The sequence below is a fragment of the Spermophilus citellus genome (genome assembly GCF_964194105.1).
Source record: "Spermophilus citellus genome assembly, chromosome: 4".
Classification (NCBI taxonomy): Eukaryota; Metazoa; Chordata; class Mammalia; order Rodentia; family Sciuridae; genus Spermophilus; species Spermophilus citellus.
This window is the reverse complement of record NC_138185.1, coordinates 56332792-56346419: the sequence shown is the minus strand read 5'-3', so window position 1 is coordinate 56346419 and position 13628 is coordinate 56332792. Positions and strand designations below refer to the sequence as shown.

The 13628-nt window shown below is 45.8% G+C and overlaps 1 protein-coding gene across 1 annotated transcript in view; it reads right to left on the bottom strand.

Annotated features, from left to right (window-relative positions):
* Positions 1-1857: 1857 nt before the first annotated feature.
* IGF1R (insulin like growth factor 1 receptor) overlaps positions 1858-13628 on the bottom strand; it is a 303322-nt gene continuing 291551 nt past the window's right edge. The window contains exons 20-21 of the mRNA XM_081291213.1: positions 10406-10540; positions 1858-2252 (exon numbers count right to left, since the gene is read on the bottom strand). Coding sequence (XP_081147339.1) covers positions 1871-2252; positions 10406-10540 — 517 coding nt within the window. The 3' untranslated portion in view covers positions 1858-1870. The remainder of the gene's footprint in view (positions 2253-10405; positions 10541-13628) is intronic.

Here is a 13628-nt window from a genome sequence, read left to right as displayed (position 1 = left end):
TAAAAAAATATATATATGTGAGTCACAACCAAAACAAAGGCAAGGGAAAGGCGAGACTTTCAACGATGGGGACTATAAACACTGAACAAGGATGTGTGAGATATTCAACTTTTTTTTTTTTTTTTTTTTTGGTCTAACCTGAGTTTGCATCATGTCCTGCGCTGTAACAGACTCCAATGCCACGAGAAGGGAGGCAGGGGAAGGAGGGAGCAAGACCCACTGGGACCTTGGCCCGAGCTTCTGATCTGCCTCCTTTCTGCACCAGCCTCGTGCCCACAAAACCTACAATGAATGGGGCTGGGGGATCAGGGAAAGGGGAGATGAATTTATAAAAAGGCATCAAACAGTTCATGGCAAATTATGTTCTAGAAGTATCAATTATTGGGAGAAAAGGAAGAAAAATCACACACTCTAGTACAAAGCATAAGAAGTTTCTTGGAGTGAGCAGAAAGGGAAGAAGGGTAGACCTGAAAGTTTTCATAGATTAAATCCACAAAGATAAAGAACAAAAAAAATAGCAGCTTTTTTTTTTCTGTACAGACGTATAGATGAATATCTGAACCGTAAAAAAGTTATAAAAGTGACATTAAAGACAATGTGTATGCAAATGTTTCACGGTCTAACATAGAACTGTAAGATCCATGAAGAAGTCCTAGTAACAGAGAAAATGTCAACAAAGCTTAGAATGCTTGACTCCATTGCCTGCACTTCTTCTCACTGCTGTGGTGTCTGAACCCCTTTCCTTGCACACCTGCACAAATGGCTGGGCTGGGTCCCTGGAAACCCTTCCCATCTGTGTTCCTTGGCGGGTCAGGAGGGGGTGCTGGGGCTGGGGGAGGAAACTGGCATGATGTCCACATGGACCCATTAGTCTGGTTTTTAGGTTTAACTCAGGGTCTGTTTCCTCCAGAATTCTCAGAGGGAAAGGGGTGGAGGTAGGGAGTGGGGTGGGGAACCTGGTTCAGCCTTTCCCCGTCTTCACTGATGGAAGGTCCCATTTTGTCCAGTTCCCCCAAATAATAACCTAGTCATCAAAAGCAATGAGACTGGGGTGGATGTGGGCTTGGAAAGCACCTGGGGAACAGTCAGATGGAGTACATCACCAATATTTCTCATAAATGATACCATGCTCACCCCATTCCTCTGGACAGAAGAAAATCAGTGTGCGTGGGGGCAGGGGGGGTGTGGATGATAAGGGAGAAAGTTCAGGATTTTGGCAAAATTTGGCAGCATTACAATGGTAACAACCATGGATGAAAATGGCCCTTTTTGAATTTTAGATGACACTAGAAAGGTTAAAGACACAGTTAAAAAACTCCGTCTCGATGTGTGTATGTGTGTGTTTTATAAAGACCTGTGGTGTCAGGCAGGTATACACAGGGTGACGTGGAATCCCAGGAAGAGCCACTTCCTCCATCTGATAAAAAGGGCTTCCCGGCTGGGTTTGTGGCAAATATTTTTCCATTATGAAGCAGAAAAGGAAAAAGGAAAGAAAGAAGAAAGAGGGAGAGGGAGAGCTAGAGCGAGAGAGAGAGAGAGAGAGAGAGAGAGAGAGAGAGAGAGAGAGAATATATGAGGAGACTCAATTCTCAAGTGTTCTGTTGCTATTAAGTGTTGTCATTAAGGTTCTTAGAGGCCGGTCAGTTAAGGGTTTGGGTAGGGAAATAAAAAGCTGCTTGCATATTGAAAAAAGGAATATCCCAAATGTGTTTTACTGCAGAGAAGCCGTCTCCCGTGGGCAGCAATGCAGTTCTGAAGATCCACTGAGGTACAGGAGGCTTGTGAATAGATTGTTAAAACGTTCTCTCCCCCCACCCACCGCTGAGTGTGCACACATGTTACTGTTTGCACGGGATTCGGGATCCAAGAATCAGCAGGTTGAAGACTGGGGCAGCGGCAAGGCTCTCTCATCTGTGCGTCCTCCATTCATGTGCGCGTAAGGCCGTCTCTCATCGAAGCTGGCTCGAAGAACCAGCACCCCAGGGCCTGGGCCATTCTCAGCCTTGTGTCCTGAGTGTCTGTCGGGCAGTGGCAGGGATGACGATGAGGCCGAGGGGTCCAGGGGGACACTCTCCATGTTTTCAGGCTCCAGGTCCAGCTCCTCAGGTTCAGGTGGCTTGTTCTCCTCACTGTAGTAGAAGGAGACCTCCCGAAAACCAGGTTCCATCTCATCTTTGATGCTGCTGATGATTTCCAGGAAGGAAGGTCTCATCTTGGGGTTGTACTGCCAGCACATGCGCATCAACTCAAACCTGAGGGGAGACAGACACAAGATAGGCCCAGACTGGCCAAGCTAAGGAGACCAGGTAGCCTCCTGGACCTCTCACCATGTTCCACTCCCCACAGTAAGAGCTGAGGATTGCTCTGTCACTTCTCTAAGCCTCTGGCTGTCCATCCTGTTGGCCCTCTTACTTCCTACCATTCCTTTCAATACCCCAATACCCAAGCCCTACTGGAACCTAATTTCCCGAGGAGGACTAATCTTGGTGCACGTCTTTATTTATAGTGGCAGTGCTAAGAAATAAAATGGCTAACCTTCTAGCTGAACCCTCCCTTGCTGAAACATTGTTTCCAGAATCAGACTGTAGGAAACTCCCATTTCTCACAAATAAAACTGAAAGCCATCTTGGCTTTCCTGATGGCAATCTCTCTGAGCCCCACCTATGCCATATCCAAGCTTCATTCTAGCGCAGGGGATATCCTTGGCAGAGGATGGGAGGATGGAGGTGGCAGGGCTGCCAGACAGAAGAAGTGCAAATTCCAAGAAAGCCATCTGAATCTAGCATCTGCTTGCTGTAGGCCCTGCAAAGGCAGAGCCCTGGCTCCATGATCCAGGATGCATTGAAGCCAATGAGTCCTGGTGGAGACCTCAAATCAGATTCCAACAAGTCAGCAAGGAGAACCCTGGGCAAGAGTACCCTGCACAAGCCAGGGGCAGGCAGAGAACAGAGCATAAGCCCAAACCACACTTCAATCACATCAGCTGGGCCACCAATCTCCATGAATCCCTCCTGGTCATGTGGAACAGAGGTCACAAAGGGAAGAAGAAAGGAGGTAGGCTGTTACTGATGCAGTCAGCTGCCCAACCCAGGAAAGGCCCAGACTTTGACAAGAACAGAACTGGTACAGAACAGAGAGAGAGACCTGAGCAGCAAATTGGAGGGCAAAGTAGCAAAGGGCTAGATAGAGTGCAGGGGTCGCCATGGTTCTGAGGAGGAGTCAGCCAGCTTCCCTGCCCCACATGAGCATGAAACCAAAGTGCCTCCCCTTACACCTCTGTTCTTGCTGGGAATATACACTTCTGTTCTAAAGCTTCTGGAGAAATGCTTTTTGATTAAAAATGGTCAAATGGAACTCCCCACATCCAGGAAGCTCAAAGCACCTGAAACAGAAGCTCACTGGATTAGACAGGGAAATGAAGGGAAGGAGGGGGACGGAAATAGGAAAGACAATAGAATGAATTGGATATAACTTTCCTGTGTTCATATATGAATACATGACTAGTATAACTCCATATCATGTACAATCAGAAGAATGGAAAGTTATACTCCATGTATATATAATATGTCAAAATGAATTCTACTATCATGTATCTCTAAAAAGAACAAATTTAAAAACAAAACAAAACAAAAAACAAAACAAAACAAAACAAAACAAAAACTGCCTGTAGAGTGCAGAAGCTGCCTTGAGAGAGGAAGGCTTCCCTGCCAACCTGGTCAGATTCCTCAGAAGACCTCAGGTTGGATCTGAAGGGTAGTGACCTTTGAGACAGAGCAAGAGGGAGATCCATCAGAATTCAATGTTCTAGAGGCCTAGGGGGCCAGCAAATTACAGCAGAATCCATTTGTTTACATATCCTCTGTGGCTTTGAAGTTCCAACTGTTGGTTGGGGAGTTTAAAGGGAGGCTGTTTAGCCTATAAGCCTAAAATATGTATGCTCCTCTGTAGAAAAATGTGACTAAAACCTGCTCTGGAGGAAAAGGAATTAGACAAAAGAGGAAGGCTAATTATCTTCCCTCCCAAGTAAACCTGGGTGTGGCACTAACCATAAGGGTAGGTGTTAGTGCCGAGTGACTGCAGGTGACAGTACACATAGAACCAGGCAACGGGAGCTTCATGTGTGGGAATTGCCTTGGTCCTCCCAGGTCTGTGAAGGAGGGGCTGTTTATTATAATGCATCCTCATTTCACAAATGACAATCACAAAACTAGCAAAGGCAGAGTAGGGATGGGGCTCTCTGTAAAACAGTATGGTTATACTTTGGTTGCCTCAGCCAAAGGGATTATGGTCCTGCTAGGAGATCACCCTGTCTTGGCTGTCCACTGGATAGTCGATGTCCTGGAAGGGTTTGATTTGCACTGATAAACCAGCAGCTAGTGTATTGTCTCCCCCTCTGGTCAGACAGTAAACAGAACTGTCTTCCTATATCGACATGTCTTTCTAAGAAAAAGATCAAAATTAATTAGTTAATTGAAATGGGCCACAAATATATGGAACAATTTTCCTGTCTGGCTGATTGGCTTAACCCTGAGCAGTGTGTGGCCTGGGCTGAAAACATGAGCTGTACCTGGCTTTATGCCCTGAGGCCGGGGGCCAAGGAGGTGCCACCAGCAGGGCCATGATGCAGTGACATTAGCACAAACACTCCATGTGATGCCTCCCTTAAATCGTTCCAGAGTCATAGCCCTTGCAGGGCTGCCCATAAAAGGAAGCCTTTTTCACTCTGTGGGATTCAAGACCTTGTTTACACTATTTCCACAAGAAAACTCCCCAGTATACTCCAGAAGGATTTATGAGCTGATAAAACTCTTCTGTTAAAAAGCACATTTTTTACCACTGGTAAGCTATGATGAGAAAAGCACTGTCCTCTACTGAAAGTTCAAGGGGCACACACTCAGTCCTCCATCTGGGGTAGCAACAAGGCTGCAATGGGACTCCTGCCTGGTTGTGAAGCAGCTTCCCAGGATGGAACTACACCCCTAAGTCTGTGTGGTGGCCAGGGTTGTATGCACACAGGCACGCTTCCATATTCCCACCCTTCTCTTGGTCCTTGGCATCCGACATCTTGAACTGAACAGGCTGTGATCTATGGAAAGTGTCAGTGAGCCAAGTGGCACTGGGCATCTCATGCCCCAAGCATTCCTGCTGCTGGGCGTTAGTTCAGTCTCAGCCCAGTGTCGACCTTCACTGCAGAAAGACTAGATTCCAGAGAGGTTCTGCAGGGCTGAGTATGTATTCCTCCTAGCATCCCTGAATAGCCAGGGCTATTCTGAGCCACTTCCTAGCCAAGATGGAGGTGGCAGGGCTGCCAGTTAGAAAAAGTGCAAATTCCAAGCATGCCATCTCAATCCAGCACCTGCTTGCTGCAGGCCCTGCAAAGGCAGAGCCCTGGCTCCATGATCCAGGACACATTGAAGCCAATGAGTCCTGGTGGAGACCTCAAGTCAGATTCCAACAAGTCAGCAGGAGAACCCTGGGCAGCAGAGAAATATGGCTTGCATGCTGTGGCAAAGTTCACACCAGGGCTAACTGGGTAGGTGCAGTCATCCTGCCTGTGTAGCGCCGACTCATGCACTTGATTTCCACAAAACCAACCCAGGATTCCCAGCAATGTGGGCACTTTAATCAGCAAAAGGAAAAACTCCTTGAAAACCACAAAAATGATCAGATACTACCAAGTGTGTTTCTATGAGTTGATGACTCTCTTGAGTTTAAAAAGTACAAATTTTTTTCCTGAATCCTGCAGAATAAAAAGTTGATGTGCAGGGCTGTGGACATGCTACCAGAACAAGTGGCTTCTTTGCCTGAGTTTTTATAGCTGAGTTCACCCTCTGCTCTATCCCTTATCCTGCAGTGTTAGAGCTGGGGCCTTTAATGCCTCCAGATTTCATGATAGCGAGGATCACTCCTTACTTATCTTTGTGACTTTAATAGCCAGCATGTATGTACCTGGAACATTCAGTGATGTTTGTGGCCTAGGTACTGGGATCTGAACATAAAACAGGGTTCAGGACAGGCTTTGTCATCACTTTAAAATGTGGATGCAGCAGGGAACCACAACCAAAGCTGATTTCATGACTCTTGCTGAATTAATTCAAACTGAGTTATGATGCTGAGACTTGAATACCCTGGGGCTCAGACTTCAATCTTTCCTCTAAGGCCAGAAGACTATGATACTGAGGAATGAGGGCTTGGCTACTCCTGAGGCAACTGACTTTATGTATAGGCATCACTAAACTGCTGAAGGGTCTTCCTGATACTGAGTTGAGTCCCCTAGGGGCTATGACATGGCTAGGGAGTACCTGTTCCAACAGCAGAACCACAAAGGTGAAAGATTTCCTCTCCCACTTGAGACCCAGTAGGTTTTAGGCAACTCCCAAGGGCTTAGGACTCTGCTCTCCTCTGGGATAAACAAAGTCCATTTTTTCATCCTTACAACAAAAGAACTCCTCTCCCAGAACCCTTCAACTTCACTAAGCTCATCAGTAAATTCAGAAGGATGACACAGCCACTCCCTATGAAACCAGCTCACCTCCCTTTTTTCTTTTCTTTTCTTAGAAGGGAGACAAATTTGCCAAAGGGGTTCTGGATGGCAAAACAGAAATGCCTTGTGAATTAAACATTTCTTATCCAAGGGTAACCTCTCTGTGTAAACTTCCTCATCCTCCACGCTGGGAACAGGAAGTCCACTGCCTTTCCCATGGCAGGTGGGCTGCTTCCCAGGCATATTGAATTAATAGTGAAACTCCAGTCATCTGGAAATGGATCAACTTCAAGAGTCCTACAAGTTTCCCAGAGACAAACATTTATCCAAGTCTAAGAAAAAGCACAAAAGCAATACCTCTCCCTCAACCAGCACCAAACCACAGGAACAAAACTCACACCTGCTTTCCTGGGCTATTTCTAAGCTTGCTAAATACCACTAATTCTAGTATTCAAATCTATTCTGGCACTATGTACCTTTATGCAAATTCAGTGGGCATCAGTGCTCATAACTCCCTTTCTACATTTTACCTCAGCAGTTACTGTTCAAGGTGGGCAGCAGATGGTCACCTATAAGGGACACTGCAGGTACAGAAGGTGGAAACCAGCTTTCAGGACTCCCAGAGCTTCTCTGAGTAATCCCCTCCCACACTGAAACTTGGAGGAGTTGGAAGCAGTACAGTGTTCCTTCTGGGATTAGGTCAGAAAGGACACTGGAGGCTACTTTGCTTATGGATCACTAGCTCCAGGGCAAGGCAGAGCAGGCAATCTATAGGTCTATGGGCCCAATTTGGCCTGCTGTCTCCCTGAATTTGTAGGGCCTCTGAACTACAAATGGCTTTTACATTTACAAATGGTTGGGGAAAAAAATCAAAGAAAAAATGTTATGTGACAGCACAGAGTTACATGAAATTCAAATTTTAGTATCCAAAAGTAAAATTTTATTGGACCTCAGCCATGCTCATTTATATGATCTCTATGGCTGCTTTTGCACACAGCAGCAAAGCTGAGTAGTTGCAATCAAGACTGTGAGGGCCCACAGAACCAAAAATATTTACTGTCTATCTGGCCCTTTAGAGAGTTTGCTGAGCCCTGCTCTAAGGGAAGCCATCTGTGTGTCATGAGGACATTCCAGTGGTGCTATGCGGAGGTCCACATAGAAAGTGAGACCTCACATGGTGCACATCCACATTGGTGCCTTGGAAGAAGATCTGCCACCCTGGGTGAGCCTTCAGAGGACCACAACCCCATTTGCTTGACAGCAAGAACCTAGAGACTCCAAGCCAGAGCCATCCCACTAAGCCACTCCCAGATTCCTCATCTTCAGAAACTCTGTGAGATAATTGATACTGATTGTTGTTTTCAACTATCAGGTTTTGCGTATAGGTGAGGAGAGGTGGGATTATATGCTGGGCAAGGTCTCTTCCAACTTTGGGTTGTGGAGTTCTGAAAAGGCTGTACTAGGAGGTCTCTTTGACAAGGGATAATGGGAGGCCCAGCAGGCCTAGGACTGCCCCCAGGCTCAAGCCACTCCCTGATTTCCTATGCTCAGAGGAGAAAATGGAACACCCTCTCACCACACACACACATATACTAGCCAAAGAGAGGAGGATGCCTTCATGGGGGCATTCTTTGACATTCTCCTTGCAGCTTTCTTTCTTAATTCATGCAAAGTGTCCCTGGGACAGAACAGGCTTCTGCTGGACTGATGTTCAGAAGCAGCAACTAATGAACATAATGTTCACTGCATACCATCTTGAAGCAGAGGGTGCTGTATTGAGTTCCCCGCTTCACTCACACAGCTAGAGCCAGGGGAATGAAGCTCACTTCCTGTACATGGAATGCAGTTTTGGGAGTAACAATCAAAGTGCTTTGAAATAAAAAACAAGACTTTGTTTTGCTGATAGACAAAGACTTCCCTTTCTGAGGCTGTGGGATCCTAAGATGGTCTCAAGATCCCCACCTCTGGTGTAAACAGAGTCCCCTCATCTGTATGTATGGCAGGGGGGTCTTGTAAACATGACACTTCACTCCTTTAATTTTGAGTTGCACAAAAGTGTGATTATCCTGGGTGGATCTGACTTAATCAGGATAAAAACAGTAGAAGCAGAAAAGTCTTGTAGGTCTTGAAGAAATAAGCTGCTCTCCCATGATGGCCAATGGAAGTGGCATGTGGCAAGGACTCAAATGGCCTCCAGGGCTGAATATGGTGCCCAGTCAACAAGTGGTAAGAGCACAGGGACTTCAGTCCTACAGCTTCAGTCCTACAGCTACAAGGAGCCAACTCCTGCTAACAACCTGGGAGCTGGAAGATGACCCTGAGCCTTAGATGAGATCACAACCTGTTCAACACTTTGATTTCAGCTTCATAAGACTGAGCAGAGGAGCTGGCACACCTGCATGGATCTCTGGCCCAAGGCCACCTGAGAGACCATGTGAGAAAGCTTTCATGGCTGCTGGGGTCCATTCCCTTGTGCTCACAGACATGTGTCCAACTCCTGCCTGTATATCATCCTGCCACTATGGGGCTCCAGCCTTGTCAGTACTTTACTTTACTTACTGAAGGAGGGTGTATGGGTAGGTAGGAAGATCTGTGTGACATTTCATGCAGACATAAAAACAGCCCAACAATTCCTCTGGAGTGCTTTCTCAAGTAAAGCAAAACCTGTCTTGAAAAGCATTTTAGAAAATTCCCAAATTTTTGATATACTAGTAGAACCTACTTCTTATCTAGCTATTGGGATACAGAAGAATCTCTGAGCCTGGCCTTAATGTACACATAAAAAATTAGCCTGATGCTCCCATTCTATACCTGTCCTGTAACTGATGATCCAAACAGAACACCTTTGTATCTCCCCAACTTTAGTCCTCCACCCACTTCAGCAGCCTGGACCTCTACCAAGCCACAAAACACCAGGTGGGTGTTACAGTTTGATGCTAAAGTCCTCCAAAGGCCATGTGTTGAAGGCATGGTCCCCAGCTTGATGCTGCTGGAAGATAGTGGAACCTTTAGGGAAGTGGGGCCTACTGGGAGCTCTTCAAAATCATTAGGGCATGTCCTTGAAGGGGACAGTAGGACCCCATTTCCTTCTGGCTTACTTCTGCTTCGAGGCCATGGGGTTTGCAGTTTTGCTTTGGTATGCACTTCTGACATGATGTGCTGGCCTATCCCAGCCCCTGAAGCAACATGCCAACTGATCAACAACTGAAACCACCACAACTGTGGGCCAAAAGAATCCTTTTCTTTTTGTAAGTTGATTATCTGAGGTATTTGTTAGAGTGATGGAAAGTTGACAAATGTTGGGAGCATTTCCAAGAAGCATTGAGAAGTGAGGCCTATGAAGCACATACCCCCATTACATAAAAGATTTCAGAAGCCAAACCCTTGAATTTGACTTAAGAGTAGTAAGTATTGTGGGGCTGGGGTTGTGGCTCAGTGGCAGAGTGCTTGCCTTGCACATGTGAGGCACGGGTTCAATCTTCAGCACCACATAAAAATAAATAGACAAAATAAAGATTAAAAAAAATCAGATATTTTTTTAATTTATTTTTTTAAAAAAGAAAGGAGTAGTAAGTATTGTGTTGTTGACTTTTTTTTTTTTTAATCCTTACGTGGAAAAGATGAGCAAAGATTGCTTTAGTCAAATATTTTATGGAGACATTGGGACTCAGAAACAGTGCAAACTGAAAATTAGAACTGAATAATAAAGGAATTAGGGTGTTAGCCCAAAAGGCACAGGACATGTAAGATCTTCTGAAGAGGATAAATAAGGCTGTTCTAATCTGCTCGGTATCATCACCACACCCAGAGGACCAGAAAGAATTTCTAGTTCCTGTAATTTTTAATCTTACATGACTCAGGAAAACAGTTATTTGAGGAAATAAATCAAAAGGGAGCCGAGGGGGCCCAGAAAATACATACAGCATGTCGGGGCAGTTGTCCGGCTTGTCTAGAAGGCCACCCTCCATGACGAAGCGAAGGACTTGCTCGTTGGACAAGCCCTGGTACGGCTGCTCGGCCAGTGTGGCAATCTCCCAGAGGACAACCCCGAAGGACCTACAGGGAGAAAAGATACATGAGCAGCTTGGAGAATGACGGGCAGGACCATTCTGCCCCCCTTTTCCAATATTTCCTCAACCTTAGGCACTGAAAAACTGTCCTCTTGGAGGTGACTGCTTGGCAGTGAGCCAGGCACTTCGCTGAATGTGGGACATCTGCCTTCCCCCATCATCACTGATGTTCCCTGCAACTTTAGCCCTCATGGCAGAGCTGAGGCAACTGATGCTGGGGGAGCTTTCAGCAATCCCTGCATGGTGCAGAAGTTCCTGATTTAGATCACAGCCCTCAGTGCCTAGTTCCAGCCATTTACCCCCACAGGGAGGTACTTTCCAAATTTGTTTTATTCTAAGAATAAAAAAAAAAAAAAATTCAGACCTCCAGGTTCTAGCCAGTCACTGACTTGGGATAATAAATCTTAACAAGCTCCTCGGGAGATTCTTATGATCAGCTTAGAAATCTCTATCCTAGAATTTCTGAACACTGCTACACAAGAGAACCTCCTGGGAGTGTTTTAAATAGACTGATGCCTGGGCCCCCAATAGGAGCTTTTGATTGGACGGGGGCCCTGGGCCTTGGAATGTTTAAAAGCTCTACAGGGATCATGATTTGACTCAGGAGAGAAAAGAGAACCCTTGAACTCGCAAAGAGCCCAGGAACTGCTGGCTCAGAGGCCTTGCTCCACAGGTAGGGGTCTCGGGTGGGCTGCATTGGCCCATGAGTAGTGAGTGACACAACAGTAAGAATCTCCTTCCACAGAGGCTCACTGAACAATGAACTTGGAAGGCAAAGAGGTGAGCAGTTCTACCATTCCTGTAGATTTGCCTATCAGTTCAGAAGTTCAAATTAAAACAGGCATTTATGTAGAAATTTCAGATAGATAATGTTCAAGAAAGCAATGCTGTAATCTGCAAAATCAATGTAGCTTCCCAGGGTAAATGCCCACCTTCACAAATTCTTCCTGACCTATGCCAGGGTCACATCAGTGGAATAAATCAGACTGCCTGTGAGCAAGTTGCCTATGAGGCTTCTCGTGGAACCTGGCACAGGGTACTAGCCAAGCCTCACAGAAAAACCTGTGGCAAGGTATTTCCCACCCAGAGCTCTAAGCAGCTTGGGGGATTATGACTGTATCAGAATGTTTTATTCACTGCTTCGGTTCTTTCCCATGAACAAAAAGTTTTTGTACAAATTGATATAAAAAGCACATTAGAAACAGAACCTTAGCAATCAGAGGACTGACCCACCCATGGTCCTTTCTAACTGCAGGTAACCAAGAAATAGTCTTCAGTAGTACAAAGAGACCCATAAAAACCAAAGCATGGCCAAAGCATGGCTTTTAAAAGAACTGGGCAAAGGAAGAGAGTTTTCCATCAACTCAATAGTGGGGAAGCTCTGCTTTCCCAAACCTGCCCATCACAGAAGCAGCATACCTCAGAGGCTGCAATGCCACCCAGCTAAAGTGATGAGCTTTCTATTTTTGCCAACTACCAGCTGGTATGAGAAATGATCTGAGGACATGGCTTCTGCCAACCCCACTTCTCTAGCCCCACCACTTTTCCTGGCCAGGTCACCAGTTTTCAGGCAGCCAGTTCTAACTGGATGGCTCCACCCAGGCCCTTGGAGTCCCATAGCTCTACTCCAAGCTCCTCCACAAACTCAGTGTGTCTCAAGCTGAACTGTCAGGCTTCCTGTTTTTCTCTCAGCCTCCCTACAGCAAATGTCCCATTCCACTGGAGTGGTACACCTGTGGTCACCCTAGCCTCTTTGAGGTCTCATGACTTGGCAGTTAAGATCCAGATTTGTTCAAGCTGCATGTGGTTAGTCCTTCCCCACCCCTAGTGCTTCCTTTGTGCAGGTGGTCTTCCTTGCCCAGCCTATTGCACCCTTCCATTCCAGCTAATGTGAACTTCTTTCTTGTAACACAGCTCTAGGTCACTCTCCTATTCAGAAACCTTAATTTGCAGAGCCTGCAGAATGGATCCCAAATCTCTAACACAGTAACCATGTAAATAACCTGATTCCCTCAAGAAAGTACTACTATTCCCCATTCTCCTCCAGCATTCCCTGCCAGGAACCCCTTTCCCCATTGCTTCATTGGTGGCAGTGGGGTGGTCCTACAACTTCATCTCGTCTGTGAAGGTTTCCTTGACCCCAACCTGCCAGGTCACTTTTTCTTCTCTATAAGACTTAATCCCTTGAGGACATGGATGGCTTCTTTTGTTGTATGTGCTTCTTCCACAAACTGATAACATCACAATCACACATATGAAATAAAACAGGAAGCAATAGACACAGTTCACCACTAATTCTTATTATATTGAACTACATTTTTTTTTTCCCTGAATGACTCTTGTCTGATGTCAGTTTCATCTGTCCTTGTGACACTAAGTGCTCCAGTCTGTAGTTGTCCTTCACAGTTCAATACAAAAACTACATTCCATTTTTTTTCTGCTCCAGGGTTCAGGGGCTGTGTCATTTCTACCTAACACCAGTTGTCGTAACAGCCATTTAAACATCTATCAAAGTACCACAGAAGGAGCAGAGAGCACAGGCATCCCTAGACATTCTTCACCTAACTGACAAGCCAGTAGAGCCCAGAGAAGCCTGGTGACTTGACCAAGGCCATATAGTCAGGCAGAGGCACTGAGAAATATGCATCACCTGTATGTTTTTCAAAGAAGGCATTTCACTGCATGAACTTACCTACTAATGCCTTCACCCAAAAGCAAGTATTTTGTGGACAGATTTAATCTTTAAACATTAGACAAATGCCTCTTTGTAAAGTCTTCTTTAAGCATGAACACTGGGGTGTTTCCTCCAAGTACACAGACCCCATGGTATGATCTTACTTGGTGGGGAAAGAGGGTGGTTAGTGCATATCTGTTCTAGCCACCAACAAATTGACACCTACAAAGAAATCCATATTCCCTATTGTTTGGAATTAGTCACCAAAGAAGCAAATAACCTTGGAATTTGTGCCTTCCTGGAAAATTGCTTAACAAGTCAAGAAATGAAGACTGTGTGGGGGGTGGCGCACAGGAAGGGAGCAACAATATGCTGTCAAGTCCCACTCCCCATCCTCTGC